Source organism: Pongo pygmaeus, chromosome 8 (assembly GCF_028885625.2).
Source record: "Pongo pygmaeus isolate AG05252 chromosome 8, NHGRI_mPonPyg2-v2.0_pri, whole genome shotgun sequence".
NCBI classification, from domain to species: domain Eukaryota; kingdom Metazoa; phylum Chordata; class Mammalia; order Primates; family Hominidae; genus Pongo; species Pongo pygmaeus.
The window spans coordinates 118,940,003-118,962,287 of NC_072381.2; the positions used below are offsets into that span (position 1 = coordinate 118,940,003).

The following is a 22,285-nucleotide window of genomic DNA, read 5'->3' on the forward strand; positions in this document are numbered from 1 at the left end:
GAAAGTGCTGGGATTACAGGTGTGAGGCACCACACCTGGCCAGGTCTTGAAGAGTTTTAAGCAGGGGTGTGATATAATCTGATGAGGTTTCTTTTTTGTTTTTTGCTTTTTTTTTTTTTTTTTTTTGACAGAGTTTTGCTCTTGTTGCCCAGGCTGGAGTGCAATGGCACAATCCTGGCTCACTGCAACCTCCGCCTCCCGTGTTCAAGTGATTCTCCTGCCTCAGCCTCCCGAGTAGCTGGGATTACAGGCATGTGCCACCACGCCTGGCTAATTTTGCATTTTTAGTAGAGACGGAGTTTCTCCATGTTGGTCAGGCTGATCTCAAACTCCCAACCTCAGGTGATCCGCCCGCCTCAGCCTCCCAAAGTGCTGGGATTAAAGGCGTGAGCCACTGCACCTGGCCTCTGATGAGGTTTTTATAAGATAAATGCAACTAGATGGGAGGATGGATTTAACAAGAGGCAGAAGCGGAAACAGACAGAGCCAGGAGCAGGCTACATCAGCAGGTAAGGCAGGAGATGGCATGGGCTTGGACTAGATTGGAGGCAGCAGAAGTGGAAGGTGCTGGAAGGATTTGAAATGCATTTTGGAGGTAGAAACATGCAAATAATTTGGATTTGGGAAGGGGGAGGAAAAGAAGAGCCCACGATTTCTCAGGTTTCTGACTTGAAAAGCTGTGTGTGCACTAGAGCCCTTATCTAAGGGAGCAGAGGAAGTGGCTGTTGATTCCTCCTGCTTCCCAGCTGGCACTGCTTGAGCACCGACTATGTGCTGGACACCCAACACCTGCTTCTGCAAAAAGAAGAGAATCAGTATCACGGGTTCATCCAGACTCATGCTCAGCCTCATAGACAGGCACACTTCGTCTGGCCGTGCTGAGGGGCCACATGGAATTCACGATTGTCACTATGTCCTAGGGGCTTCCTTCTCCTGCTGAACCAACTCCCACCTGTGCTCACTACCTCATAAGGTTTTTGTAAAAATGAAAACTGACCTGGAATTGACCATGGGGGGAAAAATGTTATTTTTCCTATAAAATTCACTTACATGATGATGTAAATCATGCCAAATGATAAAATTTTTCTTTTTTCTTTGGCCAACAAGAAGATTAGCTACAAATTTGTAGCTCAGATTAATGACTGTGTAGAGCTGATGGTTTCCACAATGGCATTCTGGTTTTCTCCTTGATATTGATTAATCCAACTACACATCCATGCCTGTCTGTCCCGTGGATCAGCCTAGCCGTATTTGTGGCCACAGCCATCTCTGAGTAGACTAAATATAGATTGTGATGTTCATCCAACATCTGGCTGAGCCATTCAAGTTTCCTGATTTGGGTACTTGGGCTAAGGGATGTGGAATGAATTTCCAGCTAATAGTTGGAGTGTATGCTGTGTGTGCCCACAGGTCCCCTCTTCACAAACGAGGAACCCTTTCTTTCAGCTGCCAGGTATAAGCTGCAGAGGGCTCTCAGCTGAGAATTACCCTTAACCAAATTATTATTATAATATAATTTGGTTATATAGTATATAGAATAATTTCATCCAGTTATTTTCTGAGGACTGTTCTTAACCAAAGAGAATTGCCCAAAGTCACACCTCTTCCAGGAGGGCAGCTCCTATCCAATGGTAGGACCATCCCAGTACAAAGGTCCAGTCATCTTGGGTCATCGCAGGACAACACTGAGGCCATCCTAGCTCCAGAACTTTCTGTGGATGGGCCACTGTTGCAACTGCATTGCAACCCCTTCTTCTTCTGCCCAGTCCTGCTTTCCTCCCTCCCCCATGTGTATAGAACCCAAGACTACTCCCCTGTCAAACTTTCTGCACACAATCTCAGTGGCTCTATTTCCCAGCAAACCCAACCTAAGATGGTAGTGGCTGCAGTTGCTGGAAGGGCACAGGAAAGGCATCATTTCTTTAATAAACACTGAGCCCATTGCCACAGCTAAAGAGTAATAGTAAGAAAGAAGAGAAAATGAAAACTGGCCAGGCAATGGGAAGTCTTAGCTTTTCAATATATTGTTTTCTTCAAAAAGTCCTCAGGTAGCCCTACTCCAGGCCCTGGGGTCCATGCAGTAGAGTGGGAAAAGCAGTTGGCTTGAAGTCAGAAGACTTCAAATCCTGGCCCTGTTATAAGCTATGTGCCCTTGGGCAATTTATTATATGTAACCTCTCTGAGCCTCACTTTCTTTAATTGCAAAATGGGCCAAATTATCTTACATAGTAGTTATAAAGACTTATAGGAGCTCAGGATTGGAAAAGCACTTGAAACACAGAAGCTCTTCAATACATATGCTCAAAAATGCATTCCTTTCACAAATGTGGGGGCATCCTAGTGCCTTCCAGGTCAGAGAATGGGATGTGCAGTACCAATGAATTTCCAGTGGATATGAACATACTGAGCTGAGCTTGGGGCGTTGCAGCAGAGCTGGGAAGGGCTCATGCCCAGTTAACAAGGCATTTCTGTTGCTCCTTCCTCCCAAAAGTGGAAGTTAATGGAACAGGCAGTGGGACTATGAGACCACAAGAAAGAGCAGGGACTTCCCTGCAGGGTGTCTTCTCTGATCAATGAAGATTTTAGGAATTTATCTGAAGACCAGCCACGTGACTGAGCAATTTCATTGTGAAAATGTAACTCCACAAGGCTGGAACCCAATCTGTCTTCTTTACTCCCTAGAGCACTGCTGGGCACATAGTAGGTGCTCAGTAAACATTTGTGGAATGAATGACTGAATGATCTTTAGTTCCCCACCCCACAAAAAAATCTGATGATTTCCAGATGTGGTGTGTGTGCATAATTTCTGAGTAAATGCTTTGAGGGCAGCATTGTGGCAACAGCCCAGGGGCCCCTCCCATGTCTCAGTGTGCCTCCATTGTTTTCCAGTATCCCCTCTAGCTGTGCAATGCTTTGGCTGTGTCACTTTCTCCTAAAGCAGTGTCTGCAAACCAGGGCCCTCTTTTTGTAAATACAGTTTTATAGGAACATAATCATGTCCATTAGCATAAGTGTCACTTGGGGCTGCTTTTGTGCTACCACTGCAGGATTGAGTGGTCGCAACAGAAAATTACTCTCTGGCCCTTTCAGAAAGTGTTTATTGATCCCATCCTAAAGAGATCAAATTAGACAAGGGTTCATCCCCAGAAGGTGGTCATTCCTTCCCTGGGTTGGAGACTAGACTTACTGAGCACCAGGCCCTTTCATCTCTGAGGGGGCTCAGCAAGTCTCATCCCATGGAAAGACTTCACTGATTCCAAAGCCAGGGTGTTGTGCAAAGGTCTGTTCTACGCCCACTGCGGCACTAAGCACCTTGCCTTTATGCTCCCATATACGCCTCTCAGTAACACCACGAAGAAAGAGCTACATTATCCCTATTTTATAGATGAGGAAACGGAGGCCCAGAAAGGATAAATGACTGGCCTGAGGTCACACAGTGGGGAGGTGGCAGAGCTGGGGCTCAACCCCAGGTCTGTTCTGAGTCGAGCTGCTGCTTTTAGGTGCTTCTCTAGGCTGCCTCCCCTTCCTGAAGGCTTAGCAGGAAGAAGCCTCAAGGTACTTGAGGAAAACAAACATGAAACACGTTTGTTCAGGCCCAACAGGTGATTGCTGCATAAAAACAATCCCTCAGTTGGTCATGGTGGCTCACATCTGTGATCCCAGGGCTTTGGGTGGCTAAGGCAGGAGGATCGCTTGACCTCAGGAGTTCAAGACCTGCCTGGGCAACATAGTGAGACCCCCATCTCTACAAAAATTTAAAAATTAACTGGGCATGGTGGCAAGTGTCTGTAGTCCCAACTACTTAGGAGGCTGAGGCAGGAGGATCACTTGAGCCTGGGAGGTTGAGATTGCAGTGAACCACAATCGTACCACTGCACCCCAGCCTGGGCAACAGAGTAAGACCCTGTCTCTTAAAACAAAAACAAAAATAAAACCAATCCCTTGCCTAGAACATCAAAGGGTGAGTCTCTGGCAAGGGCCTTGTGAAGAAGCCTTTCCTTTTGGTAAAGAATTAGCTAACTAGAGAACCAGACTCCCAAGGCCTCCCATGCAGGGCAGGGACTCTCTCCAGTGGTACGTAACCCAACACGTGAGAAAATGTCACCCAGGGAACAGAGAGACCAGATTAACTTGATAACATCTGAAACCCCCATCTGGATGAGCACTAAAGCCTCTGTGTTTGGATTTAAAAACCAGAGATCCCAGGTAGGTTAGTTCCAACTCCTCAGATAAAGACATATGACATGATTAGCCAGCCTCTTTTGTCCTTCTAAATTAAAAAGATTAAGTATATTTTAGAGAATTCTCTCCTTTAGGACTAACTGTAGAAATTTATTTAATTTCACTTTGTCATGATAACAAAACTTTAGGGAAATAAGAGACAATATGTGGAAGGCCTGCAGTTATTACAAAAAGAGCAAAAGTGTTCCCTTTTTGTTTGAAATAAAGAGAAGATTACATGTCAGGGAAATTAATCTGATTACAAAGATGAACAGCAAACTCACCAGGTCACTTCCTGTTGACACAGGAAGAAAAGCTTCTGGCTTGTTTTCTGGGAATCTCTCCTCAAAGTCAGAAGGTCAGTAATTCACATGAGGCAGCGGAGGGGAAAAGAGACGCCTGAGTCACATGAGTGATTTCATGGTTTGGCTTGTCTGAACATTTCCGTTTTTGTTTTTTACCGTCTGTACAAACACTGTGAAGACTCCAGCAAAGTCCTCATGTGTGCTGCCTCCTTGGCCCTTGCTCTGGGATCAGGTAACCACCAACAAAATCCTCAGCACTGCACCGAGGTCCTGTTTAGCCACCATGTCACCGTGGCCACCATGTCATGGTAGCCACCTCCCATCCTCCCGCCCATGAGGATTTCTATTCCATCACGTTGTTTCACTCTTTTTCATAGAAATCACTAACGAAAATTAACTGTTTACTTTTTCACTGTCTGCCCGTCTCCTCCTCAACCAGTTCACATCTGCCTCCTTCATCCCCACATCACCAATGCCTGGCTCACAGCAGAGCCTCTGTAAGTATTTGATGAATATTAATGGAGTGTTCATGAATAAGTTGAAGTGTGCTTAAAATTTCACAAATACTTTTAGTTTTTCACATCCAGTTTTTCCTTTCACATTGAGTTGGCTATGCTATCTAAGGCATCCTGGTGATAACATGTCCAACTGTCACATGGATAAAGTGGTCATTCATTTGTTCATTTCATCCAACATAAACTTATTGAGCGCCTATCCAGTGCTGGGCATCTATGCCAAGGATTCAATGGTGATTGAAACAGAGTGCCTGCTCTCCTGAGTTTTCAGGCTAATGGGGACAATGGGAAACAAATATTAATGAAATAGCAATACAGCTGTGACATTACAACCTCATAAATGCTATAAAGAAGAAATGCATGCAGGGCTTCTGAGGAAGTAATGTTTGGGCTAAGAGATGAAAGATGCATTAACTAGGAGAGTTAACTAAATTAACTTGCTCAGGAGTGAGCAGGGTTCCAGTTAACAGATTTATGGTTGTCATAAGGATTAGGGGAAGGACAGAGTAGGGCTAGAGAAGAACTTTCTAGGGAAAGGGACTACAGCCAGGCGCGGTGGCTCATGCCTATAATCCTAGCACTTTGGGAGCCTAAGGAGGATGGATCACCTGAGGTCAGGAGTTTGAGACCAGCCTGGCCAAGATGGTGAAATCCCGTCTCTACTAAAAATACAAAAATTAGCCAGGCGTGGTGGCATGCACCTGTATTCCCAGCTATTCAGGAGGCTGAGGCAGGAGAATCACTTGAATCCAGGAGGCGGAGGTTGCAGTGAGCCAAGATCACGCCACTGCACTCCAGCCTGAATGACAGAGTGAGACTCTGTCTCAAAAATAATAATAATAATAATAATAGAAAAAGGGACCACTAACATGGGCATGTATTATGGTGATCAGGTGGATGTTGATGGTGTGGGGGGTGGGGTGGGAGGAGTTGATGGCTGCCTAAAATAGGGTGGAGACAAAAATATGTGGATAAAAGAAAATAATGTGGAAGTTATTTAGGAGGTAAAATGGCAGGACCAGGACTTGGCTAGTCCTTCAAGGCTCATCTGGTGACTGGGGCATTTTTTTGGGCTGGGATCTGTGGGGCCCTCCCTGGCTAGCAACTTGGCTTTCAGAAGTAGATGCAGCCACTGATGCAGTCCGCGTGCCAAACAGGGATGGCAGGTGGGGGAAGGGCTGGGCAGGGGGCACAGGTGAGCACATGCCTCCGCTGGCAGCAGCATTTCAAAACTTGGATTTATGACTCAGGTCAGGAGGATTCCTGGAACCCAGGCATAGATTACTGTGGACAGTCAGTTGTTTACAGGAGATTAAGATCATGACTATTAAAGAGATCGATTGTGTCCACAAGAACCCACACTTAATAGGTAATTGCTGCTTGACAGAACTCTACCTGCAACCAGCATAGCTAAATAAGGAACATAGGAAACAATTGTCCTGAAATATGAACACCATGTTTTTCTTTCCTCCGTTTGATCAAAGAAAGACTCCAGCGAAAGGGGAAAAAATAATTAAAAAGTAAAAGCCTTACGTAATGAGGTTTAAAAGAAAACTTTTGAAGCCAACAAGCAACTGTGCGCAACACTTCAAAGGGCCCAGAATCAATGTTTGTCAATAGCAGTTTTGCATCCTTTAATTTATGTCTCATGAATATAAAGTGTGATGTTATTAGGAGCCCATCCATGCCTTAATTCTGTTTGAGATTTGATGAACCAGAAGTCTATTAACATTCTGTACAAATCAGCACTGGCAGAGGCCTGTGGCACAGGCTTCACCTGATCTTTTATCCTGAGGCTGGGATGCTAGTTACGCTGTCAGGCTTTCTGCTCGGAACACCCAGCATCTGCCTTGTGCACCGTGGAGCCAGGGGGCAATGTCAGCTACTTTCTTTGGAGAGTTTCTCCCCAGAAGAGAAACCACCTCATGACTCAGCCCAGCCCCAAAGTTGCCATTTGTTTAATCAAGATAGTTAGTTTGCAAAACATTAAACATTAAACAGTATTTGATGCCTAGTTAATAATTTGCATCCTCTTCATTTGTTCCTGAATCCTTGGAGACTGACATTTTTCCCCCCTAAAGGCATAGACAACAAAAGAAATTTTATTGAGAGCGAAACACAAGTCCTTAAACTGCAAAGATGTTTGCCAGGATGTCTGATCTCCATGTTCTGTTGTTAATGGCTCTGGTGGGAAAGACAGCCTGTGGGGTAAGTGTTCTTTTCTAATATCTGTAGTTGAGAGACTCTGAAGTTTACTAGGAGGACCAAGCTAGGCTGAGAGTGATGAGAAACTTTAGAGTGAAAGGCTGGAGTTGCCAGGTTGGAGATGTTCTAACTACAAGAACCAATGCAGGCCTGTGGCTTGGTTTCTTTTGAGCAGCCACTCCCATGGGAACAGGTGTCTGACTTGAGCCATCTTGGAGTGGAGCCTCCATGAATGCATTCCAGCAAAGGAGAATGGGGCAAGAAAATGTGCCCCAGGGCATGGATTGTAATCTGTCATGGATCTCATAGACCCCTTTGAGAAGCCATGGAAAGCTATAAACTCTCTCCCCAGGAAAATATACCTATCTATTGGTGCTGACACACCCTGTTTTCCAGCGATTTGTGGCTGACACTAGGGTAAGAAGCAATGTGCTATGGCCTTAGGGGGAAACCTGATGACTGCAAGAGATCCTGGCAGTGGGTCTGCATAAATAGTTTGGATTGGGGAGAAGCATTGTGTTTAGTACTTTGTCTCCTTTTTCCCATGACAGCAGCGGATGAGGCAGAGAGGGTGAGCAGGGGCCCAAGGGAGGTTGCAGTGAGCAGGGAAGGGAAGTCCCATCAGAGAGTCTTGAACGCGGGACTCAGGACCTTACGGAGCAGATGACTTGTCAAGATGTTAGTTCCTTCTGTGTGCCGTGGTCCAAGAGTGTCAGATGGATCTCTGTGGGCATGTGAAAGAGGGCCTTGCACAGAAATGTAGTCTCCTTGGAGTTCCATGCTGGTTGTGGTCTGAGGCATGAATGTGGGCTTTGGAGTCAGGATTTGAATCTCAGCTTTGCCACATTCTAGCTGTGGAATGTTGGGCAAGGAACACAATCTCTCTGAGCCTCAGTGTTGTCTTCTGCAAATCAAGTGCTAACCTCTCATAGATTTGGGGAGGGCCACAATTAAACGAGGTCATGTATGTGGCCTACAAATAAATGTGAGCTCCACTCCCTTAAAATGTCAAGAATGAACACAACTACTCCATAAAAATCAGAGAATGCTCCGCCTTGTTGGGGAGGGGTGGTAGAAAGTGGGCAGAGGATGAGAACTAAAATAACAGTCATAACCTGTCTATCTTATTAAGTACCTTTGCCTTTTGTTCCCCATTTCACTCCATAGAGCATTTCCTGAAGGAAGAAGATTAAGTTACAGGTTTTCTGATTAGCATGTTTTTAAAACAATAGCTTCTCCTTTCTTTTCCGTCAACTGTGCTCAGACACCTATCTTAGCTCTGTATTAAGTTGCCAAGTGACTCACTTCTGAAAGGGTTTTCTTTTCAAATCATGACTTGTGTGTGTGTGGTGGCTGTAATTACAAATTGTTGTCAAGCCCCTACATCATTTGATGGCTTGTTGGGTGTCTGAGGCTGAGACACAGCAGAAATACCACAGGTCTAGAGAAAGGCAGGAGAAATCATCAGAGGCCCACGCGGGGCCCAGAGAACGTACCAGTCAGAAAGAATTCGATCCTAAACTTTGCAGGCAAGGAGAAACGTTGACACAGTCTGTTTGAAGTTCACAAAAGGATAATGGTCCCAAAAAATCCCTTTTTTGCAAACCCCAGTGAATTTTTAGGGTTAGCAATGAAATTATAAGTCAATAATGGATAAAAGAGAAAATATGAGAGTTAGCCTTCAGGCAATGAGCTTAGTCAATTCCAAAGAGAGGATTCGGGGCTTTGGAATGCTTTCTTACCCCAGCTGTGTGCCAGACAGGTGGTTGGGAAGGCGGCTTGTGTTCCACAGGCCGGCACACAGACATCAGGGGAAAGTGGCCAAGTCACTCAGATGCTTTGGAGAGTTTGGGGTGTCATGGGGGGTAAAGAAGACACATAGCCAGCTGGGCTGGATGGCCTCTCCATTCCCACACAGCTAAAAGTCATAACTAACTGCTACCATTTAATGAGAAGTCCTGAGTGCTAGCCCCTGAATTTTCCATGAATTGGTTCATCTCTGGAAGGACCCCAAGAAGTAATTCCTACTATGCTCCCATTTTACAGAAACGAAGCTGGAAAACTGGGCCCGTCCCAAGTCATACAGCTGATGAGTGGCAGAGCTGAGCTCTAGATTACAGACTGGTTTCCGTGTAGCCAGGTCTCCTGTCTGGGGCCCTGGGTGAGGATGAGATTTCTTTGGTTCGTACAGCTTCAGGGACATGGCTTTTCCTGTAGGGAAAGGAGGCTCTTAGACCAGGCACATGTTTGCTGGGTGGAGCGTAATGGACTCCACGTGTCTCTGAAACTCCAAAGAAAGGCAGCTAGCTATAAGCTCTGTGGTCACTATTCATTGGAAAGACACCCAGGTACTCTCCCGTGAATTCAGATCATGTAGCAAATGAGGACTGTTCTTTGGGATCATCTGCCATGGAGATTTTTATTCTGATATCCACTAGCCCAAGAGATATGGGTCAAAAATCATTGCTGTGAACTTCAGGGCATCATTCATTGTGCCTTCCTGTTCTACTCGAGGTTTGGCTTTTCTAACATATCATTTTTGAGCACCTGTCCAGCACAGCCTCGTATCATTATCCCTGTTTTATGGATGAGATACAAACTCAGAGATGTTAAACTAAATTTCCAGCCAGGATTGGGGCCAGGTCTGTCTGACTCCACGCTCATCACAGGAGGCCTGCTTAACTGTAAATAAGGCATGGACTGTCTTAGAAATCTCTTCTTGCTAGGATTCTTAGAGTGATTTGGGGCCCAGCTGGGCTCAGCCATAATGGAATTTGGCCTCTCCAAGCCCAGAAACCAGAGGACAATGTTTGTCAAACTTGCCTGCTTATCTCAGCCCATCCCTAGAAAGAAGAAAGACAAAGCCTTCTCCTCTCCCCTGCAAAGGAGGTGCTTTCAATTAAAACAATGTTTACATTTGTGGGCTTTTAAAACCCTAGAACTCTAGAATCTTCCCAGGTATAGAGCCACAAAAAAGTTTGCATAGGTCAGAAGTTGCAAATTGGCAGCTTGAAATACACTCTGCTCACAGCTCAAGTTTAACTTGGTGGGTAGAAGATTGACTCGAAGAGTATTTTAGTTTTATTTTAATTGCTTGGCCACATTTGAAAATCGGAACACAGAGCATTTCCCATAAAGATACAGATTCCCAGCTTTTCTTGAAAATCAGACATTTGAGTAGCACTGGGTTCACATTCTTGGCTGGCACCACGGAGAGGGGTAGCCACTGCTGCTGTTATTAGATGGAGTTTGAGGCCAGGCGTGGTAGCTCGTGCCTGTAATTCCAGAACTTTGGGAGTCCAAGGTGGGAGGACTGCTTGAGGCCAGGAGTTTGAGACTAGCAACATAGCAAGACCCTGTCTCTATCAAAAAGAATTTTTTTTTTAAATTAAGCAGGTGTGGTGGTACATGTCTGTAGTCTCAGCTACTTGGGAGGCTGAGGCAGAAACATCACTGGAGCCCAGGAGGTGGAGATTGCAATGAGCAGAGAAGGTGCCATTGCATCCTGCCTTGGCAGCAGAGCAAGACTCCATCTCAAAAAAATTAAAAAAAAAAAGAAAGAAAGAAAGAAAGAAGCTTGAGTTTCCTAGATCCTGCTAGTCCTCTCTCTCTCTCTTTGATTCTTTTATTCTTTTTTTGTTGTCGTTGTTGTTGTTGTTGTTGTTTTTTAGAGACTGGTTTTTGCTATGTTCCACAAAGCTGGTATCGAACTCCTGACCTTAAGTGATCCTCTAGCCTTGGCCTCTCGAAGTGCTGAGATGACAGGTGTGACACATCATGCCTGGCCCCCATACTATCTAGAACTCTTCCTCTTGACCAATGTGCATTGTCTGCCTGGTTCTGCCTTAGTGCACTTCTCTGGTTATTGCTCAGAAATGCTGTGGATATTGACTTATCAGAGCCAGTTTGAGATGGGCAAGTGGCCAGGCTCAGCATCCGATTAATTCAAGCATCCACACCTGCATGGGCTCCAGGACCAAACAAGGTCTTGAACAGGAAGATGGGAGCCACTCTTTTCAAAGCCTCCAGAAGGCCAGAGTCTCTTTCGGGCCTAGGAGAGACTGAAGAGGCATTCCTCCCTCTTACTGCCACCTACACTGTCTCAGGGAAAGGGGAGGGACTGATTTTCACTGCAAATTCTCATAGATTTTTTTTTTTTTAACTGATCTGAAGCACAAATCCAACTCATTACCTTTAGCGGCGTACACTGGTATTTAGGGAAATCAGGTTGCAGGAAATCACATGTGTATACAGGCACGGGTATATTTATATTTTAAATTCATTAGCGTTTCCTAAACGCAAGAGCAATTCCGCTGTCACAGAGAAACAGCATGGAAGAATATTCGGCAGCCGGGATTTTAAATAAAACATGCTTTTTCTTCATAATTAATATAACAAGGTTTCCTGGCTTAGGACTTGGCAACGATCCCAGGAAAAATGGTTGGGGGGAGGGGGTTGGTGCACCATGCCTGTGACCCGCAAACAAGTTCCAGGAAAAGTTGATGCTGAGTAAGTTCTCCTCAGTCGGCTCTTCCGGCACTCTGAGAAAACAAAACGAACTCACTGACAACAGTGGCTATTAATAATAGTAGTAGTAAGAGTAATCGTAATAATTAATAGTAGCAGCAACCACGTATGAAGTCTTTACATTTGCCAGATGTGGCATGCTTTATGTTTATTATCTCATTTAAGCTTCTCCCAAACCCTGTGAGGTAGGGACCAATGTCATTCTCATTTTACAGACAAGAAACTAAGCACAGAGCAGTTAAATCATCTACTCAAGATGGCACCTCTGGGAGGTTACAGCTCTGGGATTCAAGGTCTACCCAACGCCAAGTTCTATGCTTACAAGCACCGTGGTTGAGATCATCATGCCTGGCACTGCCCAAAGACAAACAAGACCGTTTTGTGTGGTATCAAAGGTGTCAAAATGGGCAGCAGCCTGAGACTCCAGCTTCCAGCAGGAGACAAAGTCGCTCCCATCTGGACGTTCCCTCAATAGCCACGAAGCTTTGCTTTCCCTTTGCTTTCCGACACCACAAGGATTGAGTCTTGCCGGCTAGCAAAACAGTTCATTCAGTGTTTTCAAAACTTCAGTCATGAATGAAGCCATCTTCAGAAATTCTGCCAAATCCCAAATTAGTTTCTTAATACTTTTGTTAAAGACTCACCTTTTCTCTACCTAAATTGATTTAGTTCTAAAGGAAGTTGTCATTACTACAAAGAAAGCAAAGTGATGTCATTGAATTCTAGCTGGCTGCTGTTGACATGCTAAAGCTCTGAGCCTGAAGCAGCTTTATCCTCCTTAGAGGAAAGATCAGCAGGAGGCAGAGGATAGAGACACCAGCACCCCCCAGTCCTTCCCCCTGGTGGGACTGGAAGGCTTGACAGTCAACCTGAGAAAAGAAAGACTTTCTCACGCTGTGTTTTCTGTTTTATTCTAATGCTGTTGTTATTTCACGTCCTGGCTAGGCACCACCTCAATCAACTCAGGTACCAGCACTGGCTCACGTCTGATGCCACGGAAAGCACAGGAGTGAGCACAGCTTCAGCAGAGGTGGTGCTGATGCCCAGTGGGGGAGTTACCATCCTGAAGCCCTGGGCTATTTGCTGGGGCTGGCTGACCAAAAAGGGAAATGTGGGGGCTTGTGCTTATGAGGCAGCCCCATGCTCAGCTGCGCTTTGGTTTTGTCCACTTGCTTGTCTTAATTTTTTTTTTTTTTTTTGAGATAAAGTCTCACTCTGTTGCCCAGGCTGGAGTGCAATGGCGCGATCTTGGCTCAATGCAACCTCTGCCTGCCAGGTTAAAGCAATTCTCCTGACTCAGCCTCCCGAGTAGCTGGGATTACAGGCACCCGCCACCACGCCCAGCTAATTTTTGTGTTCTTAGCAGAGACAGGGTTTCACCATCCTGGCCAGGCTGGTCTCAAACTCCTGACCTTAAGTGATCCACCCACCCTGGCCTCCCAAAGTGCTGGGATTACAGGCGTGAGCCACCGTGCCCAGCCTTCGCTTGCCTTTTAAAAGGGCTTCCAAGAGCATTATCATATGCAGAATTTTTACCCAGTCTCCTTGTCTTGGATGGCCTCACTCCCTAACCTTCAAAGCTCCCCTCCACCACCATCTGTTTGCACCAAGTCCCTGGGATGAGCCATTTGTACAGATATTTCTCACCAAGTCTCACCTGCGGAGTAATCATTGCAAATGCCATACGCTTCCTGAGCAGCCAAAGTTCCTTGAATAAAACATTGGAATTGGGAAAGGGAAGTCTTACTTTTATAATTGGGGAAACTGAGGCACAGAGAGACTCAACAACTTGCACAGGAGCAAAGATAGGCCCTGAGTCTCCTCAGCCAGAAGCTTCACACCCAAGAGAGCTTGGTATAACCAAAGCGTGGCCAAGGGCAGAGTCGCCTGGGCACTGGAGGAAGATGTGTGTTGTGTTCCCAGCCCACCTCAGACCCAGGACGCACAACCTCTGTGGATGGGCCCCAGGGATCTGTATTTTTATCAAGTTCCCCAGGCAATTCTTATGCACATTGAGGTTTAAGAACCAATGTCTTTAAAATGGAAATTCTCCAGATGTACAAATGGGACTCTTCTCTTTCTGCCCATTGCCCCTGTCCCATCTCTGCCTGCCACTGTCACAGGAAGCTGCAGCTCAGCCCTTAGCTGGGTAGGGTCTGAGTGGCCAGCTCTGGGCTTTAGAGCAGGGAAGCTGCACAGAATCCCTCTGAGCCAGGCATAGGTGATCGGTGTCAGAGCCAGGAGACCTGAGCTTGAGTCCCTCCCCTGCCCCAGTGCGTCCATGTCCTTACGCAAGCCACTTCACCATGCTGGGCCTCATCTTTCTCCTCTGCAGATGAAAGGTCTAAGCCAGTTCCTCTCTACAGTGGCTCCTGGCTCATCACTGTGGTCTGGTGAACAGTTTCACCCAGGTGTCCAGGAAGGAAACCACCCACAGGCACTGCTGGCCAGCACCTTCACCTTTGGCTTCCACATTTTCCCGTGAGAGTTTTGCCCCCTTCCCCTGAGCTTCAGGTGAAAGCAAAGCTGCAGTGAACCTGCCAGTCTTGAGACGGCATTGAGCAATGTGTGCAAAAGCAAGAAGGGCAAGGTTCCTGTGCCTACGAAGGGATGGAGTGGCACCACTTCACACTTATTAGGATGGCTCACTTCATACCTATTAGGATGGCTATCATTTTCGAGAATGGGGAATAACAAGTGTGGGTGAGAATGTGGAGTAACTGGAACCCTCAGGCCTCACTGGTAGGTATGTAAAATGGTGCAGCCACTGTGGAAAACAGTATGGCGGTCCCTGACAAAGTTAATCGTAGAACTACCCTAGGACCCAGCAATTCCACATCTAAGTACATATCTGAAAGAACTGAAAGCAGAGACTTGAACAGAAATCTGTACACCAATGTTCATAGCAGCATTATTCACAATAGCCAAAAGGTGTAAATGACCCATGTCCATCAAGAGATGAATGCATAAACAACATGTGATTAGATAGAGACAATGGAATACTATTTAGCTGTAAAAAGGAAGGAAAGTTTGATACATGCTACCTAGAAGACCTTGGAAACATGATGCACAGTGAAATAAAGGCAGTCCCAGAAGGATAAATATTGTAAGATTCCGCTTCCATGAGATACTTAGAATTGCCAAATGCACAGAGACAGAAAGTAGGCTAGAGATTAGCAGGGCTGAGGGAGAATAAGAAGGAGGCATTTCTGTTCAGCGAGTATAGTCTATGCTGGGGATGATGAAAAAGTTTGGGGATTAGAGAGTGGTGATGAGTACACAGCATTGTGAATGTAATTAGTATCACTGAATGGTACACTTACAAATGGTCAAAATGATAAATGTGATGTTCAGTATATGTTACCACAATTTTCAAATAAAAGGACTGAGTGGCTTGGCACAACTGCTCATCTTGGTGTCTTCTAGGATAAAGTTGGTTAGACAGAAAGTCAAGGAGGGGCAGAGTGAGAAGTAGCCCGTGTCTCTGAATCCTACTGATTTACAGTGTAATCTTCTTGGGGGTGGGGAGTGTATATGTCTAATCTATTTTGTCCTATCTTTAATCCAGTGATGATTTCAACTCAGGCTGAAATGACATCACTTATCTTTGTGGCAGGAGCCAGAGAAGAACAACATGAGGCAGGACTTGGCCTGGCCACTGGCAGCCACTGCCCTCTGCCACCTCCACTACTCACTCTGGCCTTGAGCTCTTTGCCCAGCAAGGGGACTGGCCCTGCTGAACTGTGCACATTTGTCCCTGTCCACCTTCCAGTCCAGTGGTTGCAGCCTCAACCATGGCCATGGTGCAGAGGTCTCTCCTCCCCAGCTGCCCTTGGGAGTAACGCAGTCCCTCCCTGGTGGTTGGCAACATGTGGCCTACCACCAGGCATAGGGTAGAACATGCAAGGAGGAAGGGATGGTGTGATTAGAGTCCCAACCTTTTACCCAGCAAGCAGAAGATTTCTCTGCTCTTAGTTCATTCTGAGCTGAGCCTCTGTCCCCAAAAGACAAATCTGGCCCAATCTCCCCTGTCACTGCCTCCTAATCCCTCTGAGAACATTTTCTACCAACGAATTTCTGGAACACATCAACTCAGACTTTTAGGCTTTTTGTTTTGTCTTCCAGAAGTTTTGGAATTCTGGAAGGCAGAGGAAGAATCTTAGTTGAAATAATCACTGGATTAAAGATACGACAAAATAGATTTGATGTATGTGCACCCCACCCCCAAGGAGATTACACTGTAAATCAGTAAGACTCAGAGACTCGGGATCCTTCTCTCCCTGCCTTCCTCACTAACCAACCTTAACCTGGGAGGACACCAGACTTTAAGACTCTGGTGGCTTAGGGAGTTTAACATTGCTAAGGGCCTGCTCCTAACCTTGAAGTCAGTGTCCTGAGCCAGGGATCCATTGAGAAAGCCCAAGTGTGGAGTAGAAGAAACAGTAGTTGGATCTAGAATGGCCTTTCTAAATATACTACAAAGCAGCTACCTTACTATGTGCAGAAGCAGCAGCGTCCACCCTTTAAGAGAAGATGGCTCAGCCGGGACCATGTGCTATTTTAGCCCTGTTGAAACTAGGAATGGATGTGGTGGGAGAAGTGGGCATGGCTTACATGCCTTTTGATCTGGGTGGAGATGTTTGTTAAGATGTGTTTACCGCAGTAGGCTGGCTGAGGCTCAATCTGACTTTTGTACTTTCTCCAGCTGTCACTGGGGCCAAGTAGGCCCTCTCTGTGGCCTGCCAGGCCTAGGCCAGATTGGATAAGCTTTTTTTTTTTTTTTTTTTAAGACAGAGTCTCACTCTCTCACCCAGGCTGGAATGGAGTGGGCACGATCTCTGCTCACTGCAACCTCCACTTCCCAGGTTCAAGTGATTCTTGTGCCTCAGCCACCCGAGTAGCTGGGATTACAGGCTCCCACCATCACGCCTGGCTAATTTTTGTATTTTTAGTGGAGATGGGGTTTTGCTAGTTGGCCAAGCTGGTCTCCAACTCCTGGCCTCAAGTGATCTGCCCACCTCGGCCTCCCAAATTGTTGGGATTACAGGCGTGAGCCACCATGCCCGGCCCACAGATAAGCCTTTTTATAAAGCATTCCAAGAACAGTGCCCCTGGTTTTGAACCTAGCTCAACACCTGCCTCTCTTAAGGTTAACGAGGTTTTCTGTTTCTTTCTCCTCCATCCTTGCTTTATTACTGTGTACACACGGCAGCTTCCTGGTCCCTCACGACAATGGTGACTAAGAGCAAGGACTCTGATGTGAGACTGATGCTCTCCTGTCCTGGCTCCAGCATTTCCTAGTTAAGTTATTTTAGACAACTTAATATCTGAAAACCTCAGTTTTCTCACCTCTAAAATGGACATAATCATAATACCTAAATTATGAAGTATTGTGTTCAACAAACAAGGCAAAATGCCCGTAAAATATTTAGCACAGGTGATGGCACATTGTCAGCTCTAAAGGAATGTGAACTGAGATCACAGTTTTCTCCTTAGTTATCTCTTCCTCCTACTCTTCCATCGATCTTTCTCTTTGAATGTGCAAGTCTCAGGAGTAAGGGTTCTTCTATCATTTCCTTGTCTCTGGGAGAAGAGATAATGGAATGATGGAATGAAAGGAGGCAAATACTGTGTCCACCCTTCCCACCTACCATCATCCAGGTTAGTTTCAGGGATCTGGATATAGGCATAAGTAATTGACTATCAGCCTGGACTTTCCCATACGGTCCCTAAATATCCAGCCCGGTGTTCGGGCTACCAGTTTCCACATTACACCACTGCCCCTCTCTGTGGGTGGACACTGTGAGTCACAAAATGAGTGACTTGCTTCAGATTCCGGCGACCCCCTGACAGGCAGCCCAAGCTGCACATCAGCTTCAGGCTCCCTGAGAGCCCAGCCCAGGAAGTCTCGGCTTTCTTTTTGTTTGGTTTCCCTCCGAGCACCAGCTCCTAGGAAGGGCACGTCTGCCACCTGCTGGCTGTAGGCAGCATGGCACCCGGCTGTCCCTCAGGCTCCAGCTGGAGCCAGGATGCGCAATGCTGGCCCAGGTGCAGATCCTGGAGGGCCCTTCCGTGCTGGACCCCGAGGAAGGATGTCCCTCAAAGTCTTCTGCCCACTTCTTAGGACATGGCCCATCCTGTTTGGCTCAAAGAGAAGAATTCGTAGGGAATCTCCTGAGGACTGGGTGGAGACAGGTCTAGACAGACAGGCCCTGCCCTGAGAAAGGCAAGGCAGGGAGCAAAGACCAGGACCAAGGCCCAGATGACTGGGGGTGATGAGGGCGAGATTGAAGAAGGGGTAACCTTTGTCCTTGAAGTCTTAGTGTATTAGTGCATTCTCATGCTGCTAATAAAGACATACCCGAGACTGGGTAATTTATAAAGAAAAAGAGGTTTAATAGACTCACAGTTCCACATGGCTGGGAAGGCCTCACAATCATGGCAGAAGGTGAAAGGCACGTCTTACATGGTAGCAGACAAAACAGTGTGTGCAGGGGATCTGCGCATTATAAAACCATCAGATCTCCTGAGACTTAATCACTATCATGAGAACAGCACAGGAAAAACACACCCCCATGATTCAATTACCTCCCACATGGTCCCTCCTATGACACATGGGAATTATGGGAGCTACAATTCAAGCTGAGATTTGGGTAGGGACACAGCCAAACCATATTAGGGTCCCCTCATGGCACCTCTCTGGCACTCAACCCCAGAGGTACCCATTTCTGGCAATCCTTCACCCTAAGCCCAGGAGCACCCCTAATGCCTAAGCTGCCCTTCCTCTGCCAGGCCTCCCCACTACCAACCCCCACCCTCAGCCCCAAACAGAACACCTGTCCCATCTCACTGCCTGCAGAAACAGGGTGTGGGGGACGTGGTTAGCCAGGAAGTCATTAGACAGAGGAAGAGTCCCAGATAACAAATGGCCTCTTTTCCTTTTTTTGCATTCCTTTCCCCTCACCAACATGTTATTTTGTAATTTTTTAAACCTACAGAAAAGTGGCAAGAATAATGCAATGAATATTCTTCATCCAGATAGATGCCACAATTGTTAACATGTCGTTATAGTTGCTGTGTCTCTCATTCTCCTGTGTGTGTGTATAGTTGTTTTGTTTGTTTGTTTGCCAAATTATTTGCAAGTAAATTGCAGACATCACTCTAAATACCTCACCATGCGTCTCTCTCTCTCTCTTTTTTTTTTTTCTTAGACAGAGTCTCGCTCTGTAGCCCAGGCTGGAGTGCAGTGGTGCGATCTCGGCTCACTGCAAGCTCTGCCTCCTGGGCTCACGCCATTCTTCTGCCACAGCCTCCCGAGTAGCTGGGACTACAGGTGCCTGCCACCAGGTCCGGCTAATTTTTCGTATTTTTAGTGGAGACGGGGTTTCACTGTTAGCTAGGATGGTCTTGATCTCCTGACCTCGTGATCTGCCCGCCTCGGCCTCCCAGAGTGCTGGGATTACAGGCGTGAGCCACCACGCCTGGCCAGCATCTCTTAAGAATAGGTACATTTTCCTACAGAACTACAATACCATTGTTTACTCTCAAGAAAGTCAACATTGACATTGAATATAGACATATTGTCTAATATGTCTATATTCAAATTTCCCACTTGTTTCAGTGTCTTAGTCCATTTTGTGTTGCTACAAAGGAATACCTGAGGCTAGGTGAGGTATTTTTTTTAAAAAGAGGTTTATTTGGCTTGGATTTCCAAGGGCTGGAAAGTCCAGGATTGGACAGCTGCTTTTGGCAAGGGCCTCAAGCTGCCTCCACTCGTGGCAGAAGGGAAAGGGGAGCCAGTGTGCAGAGATCACATGGCAAGAAGGGAAGCAAGAGGGAGGGGTGGAGGTGCCAGGCTCTTTTTAACAACCAGGTCTCCTAGGAACTAATAGAGTGAAACCTTGCTTACCCTCAGGGAGAGCACTAATCCATTCGTAATGGATACACCCCCATGCCCCAACATTGAGGCCCCACCTCCAACATTGGGGATCAAATTTCAGCATGAGGTTTGGAGAGGACAAATATCCAAGTCAGCACAAACCACAGCACTCAATGTCCTTTTTGCCATTGTTTTTAAATCCGGGATCCAATTAAGAGTCACACACTGCATTTCGTTGCCATGTCCTTTACTAAAAATATAGTCCTCCCATCTTTTTTTGTCTTTTATGGTGTTGATGTTTTTCTGGAGGCTAGGCTAGGTGTTTTGTAGAATGCCCTGCAATTTGAATCTCACAATTTGGATCTGTCATGTTCCTCGTGAGTAAATTCAGGGTAACTATTTTTGCCAAGAATACTATCTGTTGATATTGTACATCCTCAGTACATCATATCAGGATGCATTATTTCTTTTTATTTTTATTTCCTAATTTATCATCTACCTACTTCCCAAAATCATGTAAGGAAGCCTACAGTAAAACAGAAAATTAGAAATTCTGCAGAGGGTAGAAGCAGCAAATATACCAAACTGCCTAGCTTGATGTATCTCATTGATCTCAGCTTTCTGGCAGCCAAGACCCAAAGGGAAAGCTGTCTAGTGGTAGAACTCTCATTTCTTTAAATCAGGGTTCAGCAAACTTTGTTTGTAAAATGTCAGATAGTAAATATTTGGGATTATACTTTCTCGCTACAAAAGCAGCCATAAACAAACAGGCATGGTTGTTTTCCAATAAAACTTTATTTACAAAAACACAATTGCTAGACTTGGCCCGAGGGCCCTTATTTGCTGACCCCTGATTAAAGTGGAAGAGCATACTCCAGTTATTAAATGAGTAATACTTTCTTTTTCGGGTTGAGTACTGCATATTAAAGGAACTATTTATGTCACTATTTATGTCATTATTTATTTATTCAGCAAATCTTCTTGAGGAATGCCATGTGCCAAGCTCTATGCTAGGTATAGGTATAATACATCAATGACAAAACAGACAAAATCCCTGCCTTTCTGGAGGACAGAGTCTGATGTGAGAGACAGGTGACATGCAAATAAACAAATGTAAATCTATGCACTGCAACAAGGATCATGGAGGGAATAAGCGGGTGCAGTGACAAAACAATGGAGACAGGGAAATGTCATATTGATGGGATATTTCAGGGAAGATGACATTTAAACTGAGACCTAGCGAAGGTCATAGAGGGGGGCTTCCAGGCAGAGGCAACAATAATTGCCAAGGCCCTGAGGTGGGAGGAATTTAGCTTGAGCCATTTTGAAGCCAGGTGTGGCTGAAGCCTAGTAAGGGGCAATGGGAGGGAGGAGTATGGGAGGAGGTTTGGAGGTCATGGCAGGTGTTTGTATTTTATTCTAAGAACAATGGGAAGCCACTGAAGAGTTTTAAGCATCTGTCCATCCCCAATCCCCAGGAACTGTCGCCTGAAGAAATCACCTAGATTTCAGCATGAATTCCAAAACCTACCACAGCTATGTGACCTCCGAGTCCAAATTTTCTCATCTGTAAACAAGGCTGATGCAAGCCTCTTCATAGGGCTGTTATAAGGATGAAATGCAGCAATGCGTGATCAGGCAGGGAGTAGATGAAACTCACTGCAACTGACGAGCACGCCAGTACCTGGGCAGCCGTGTTCCAAAGCAAGGACAGGTGCAGACAAACGACACAACCCCCTGCTGTGGAGAAGGACAATGCTTCAGTGCTCAGCGGGCACAGGTGGTGGTGGGGGGCATGTATCTTCAAGCAGACCCCATCCCCCCTCCCTTCAACCTCCATCCCAGCCACAACCATCAGAAAGCACGCAGTGCACCTGCACCCCATACGATCTCCTCTGGCTGACAGCTAAGGAGCGCGCCCGGCAGAGCTCCATCTCAACGCTGATCTGCTGTGTTGTTTTGTTTTTCAGTTCTCCCTGATGTCTTTATTGGAAAGCCTGGACCCAGGTAAGTGTGCTGATCTCCCTGGGGCTTCCCACCAATCCCAGGCTGGTTCTGGGCTGGTGAAAAGGAGGCCTAAGTATGGAAGTTTTGGAGGGACCTCAGGGTTCAACTGGTTCCAGGGTGTCACAGGCACCTTTGAGAACTTGCCCCCAAAATTTGTGCACCCACAGTGCTTTACACAATTTTGAGTTTCCTGTGGACACCGCTGAGCCCAGGCTCAGGATCCCAAGGGAAATACTGCCTACGTAGTTAAAACCCTTGATTTTATAAAGAACTGAGGCCCAGAGAGGGGAAGCAATTTACTCCTGGCCACACAGTGAATTGGAGGCTGAGATGAGGTGAAAGGCCAAGGCAAAGTGAGGGCGAGACGAAAAATACCTGGCTCCAGGCAGGCCAGTCCTGTGCCACACTCATCCGCTCCACCTCTTTCTGTGGGAGGGTGGCCTCCGGGCTGACCTGCCCTGGTGATACCCTCCCACCAGCACCTCTGCCATTGTCCCCTCTGCCCAAATGGTTTGCTTCCTCAGGCTCAATGCATCTACCACCCGGCGGATCCTGTATCTTCACAAAGGCTCTCTGTCTCACAGACTCACTCTCTTATTGTCTCCCTTTCCTGTGTCCTCGGCCTC

General features: G+C 46.3%; 1 protein-coding gene across 1 annotated transcript in view; it reads left to right on the forward strand.

Annotated features, from left to right (window-relative positions):
- The first annotated feature begins 7,111 nt into the window (after positions 1 to 7,111).
- Positions 7,112 to 22,285, forward strand: part of HABP2 (hyaluronan binding protein 2) — a 36,039-nt gene continuing 20,865 nt past the window's right edge. The window contains exons 1-2 of the mRNA XM_054436118.2: positions 7,112 to 7,249; positions 21,623 to 21,659. Coding sequence (XP_054292093.1) covers positions 7,181 to 7,249; positions 21,623 to 21,659 — 106 coding nt within the window. The 5' untranslated portion in view covers positions 7,112 to 7,180. The remainder of the gene's footprint in view (positions 7,250 to 21,622; positions 21,660 to 22,285) is intronic.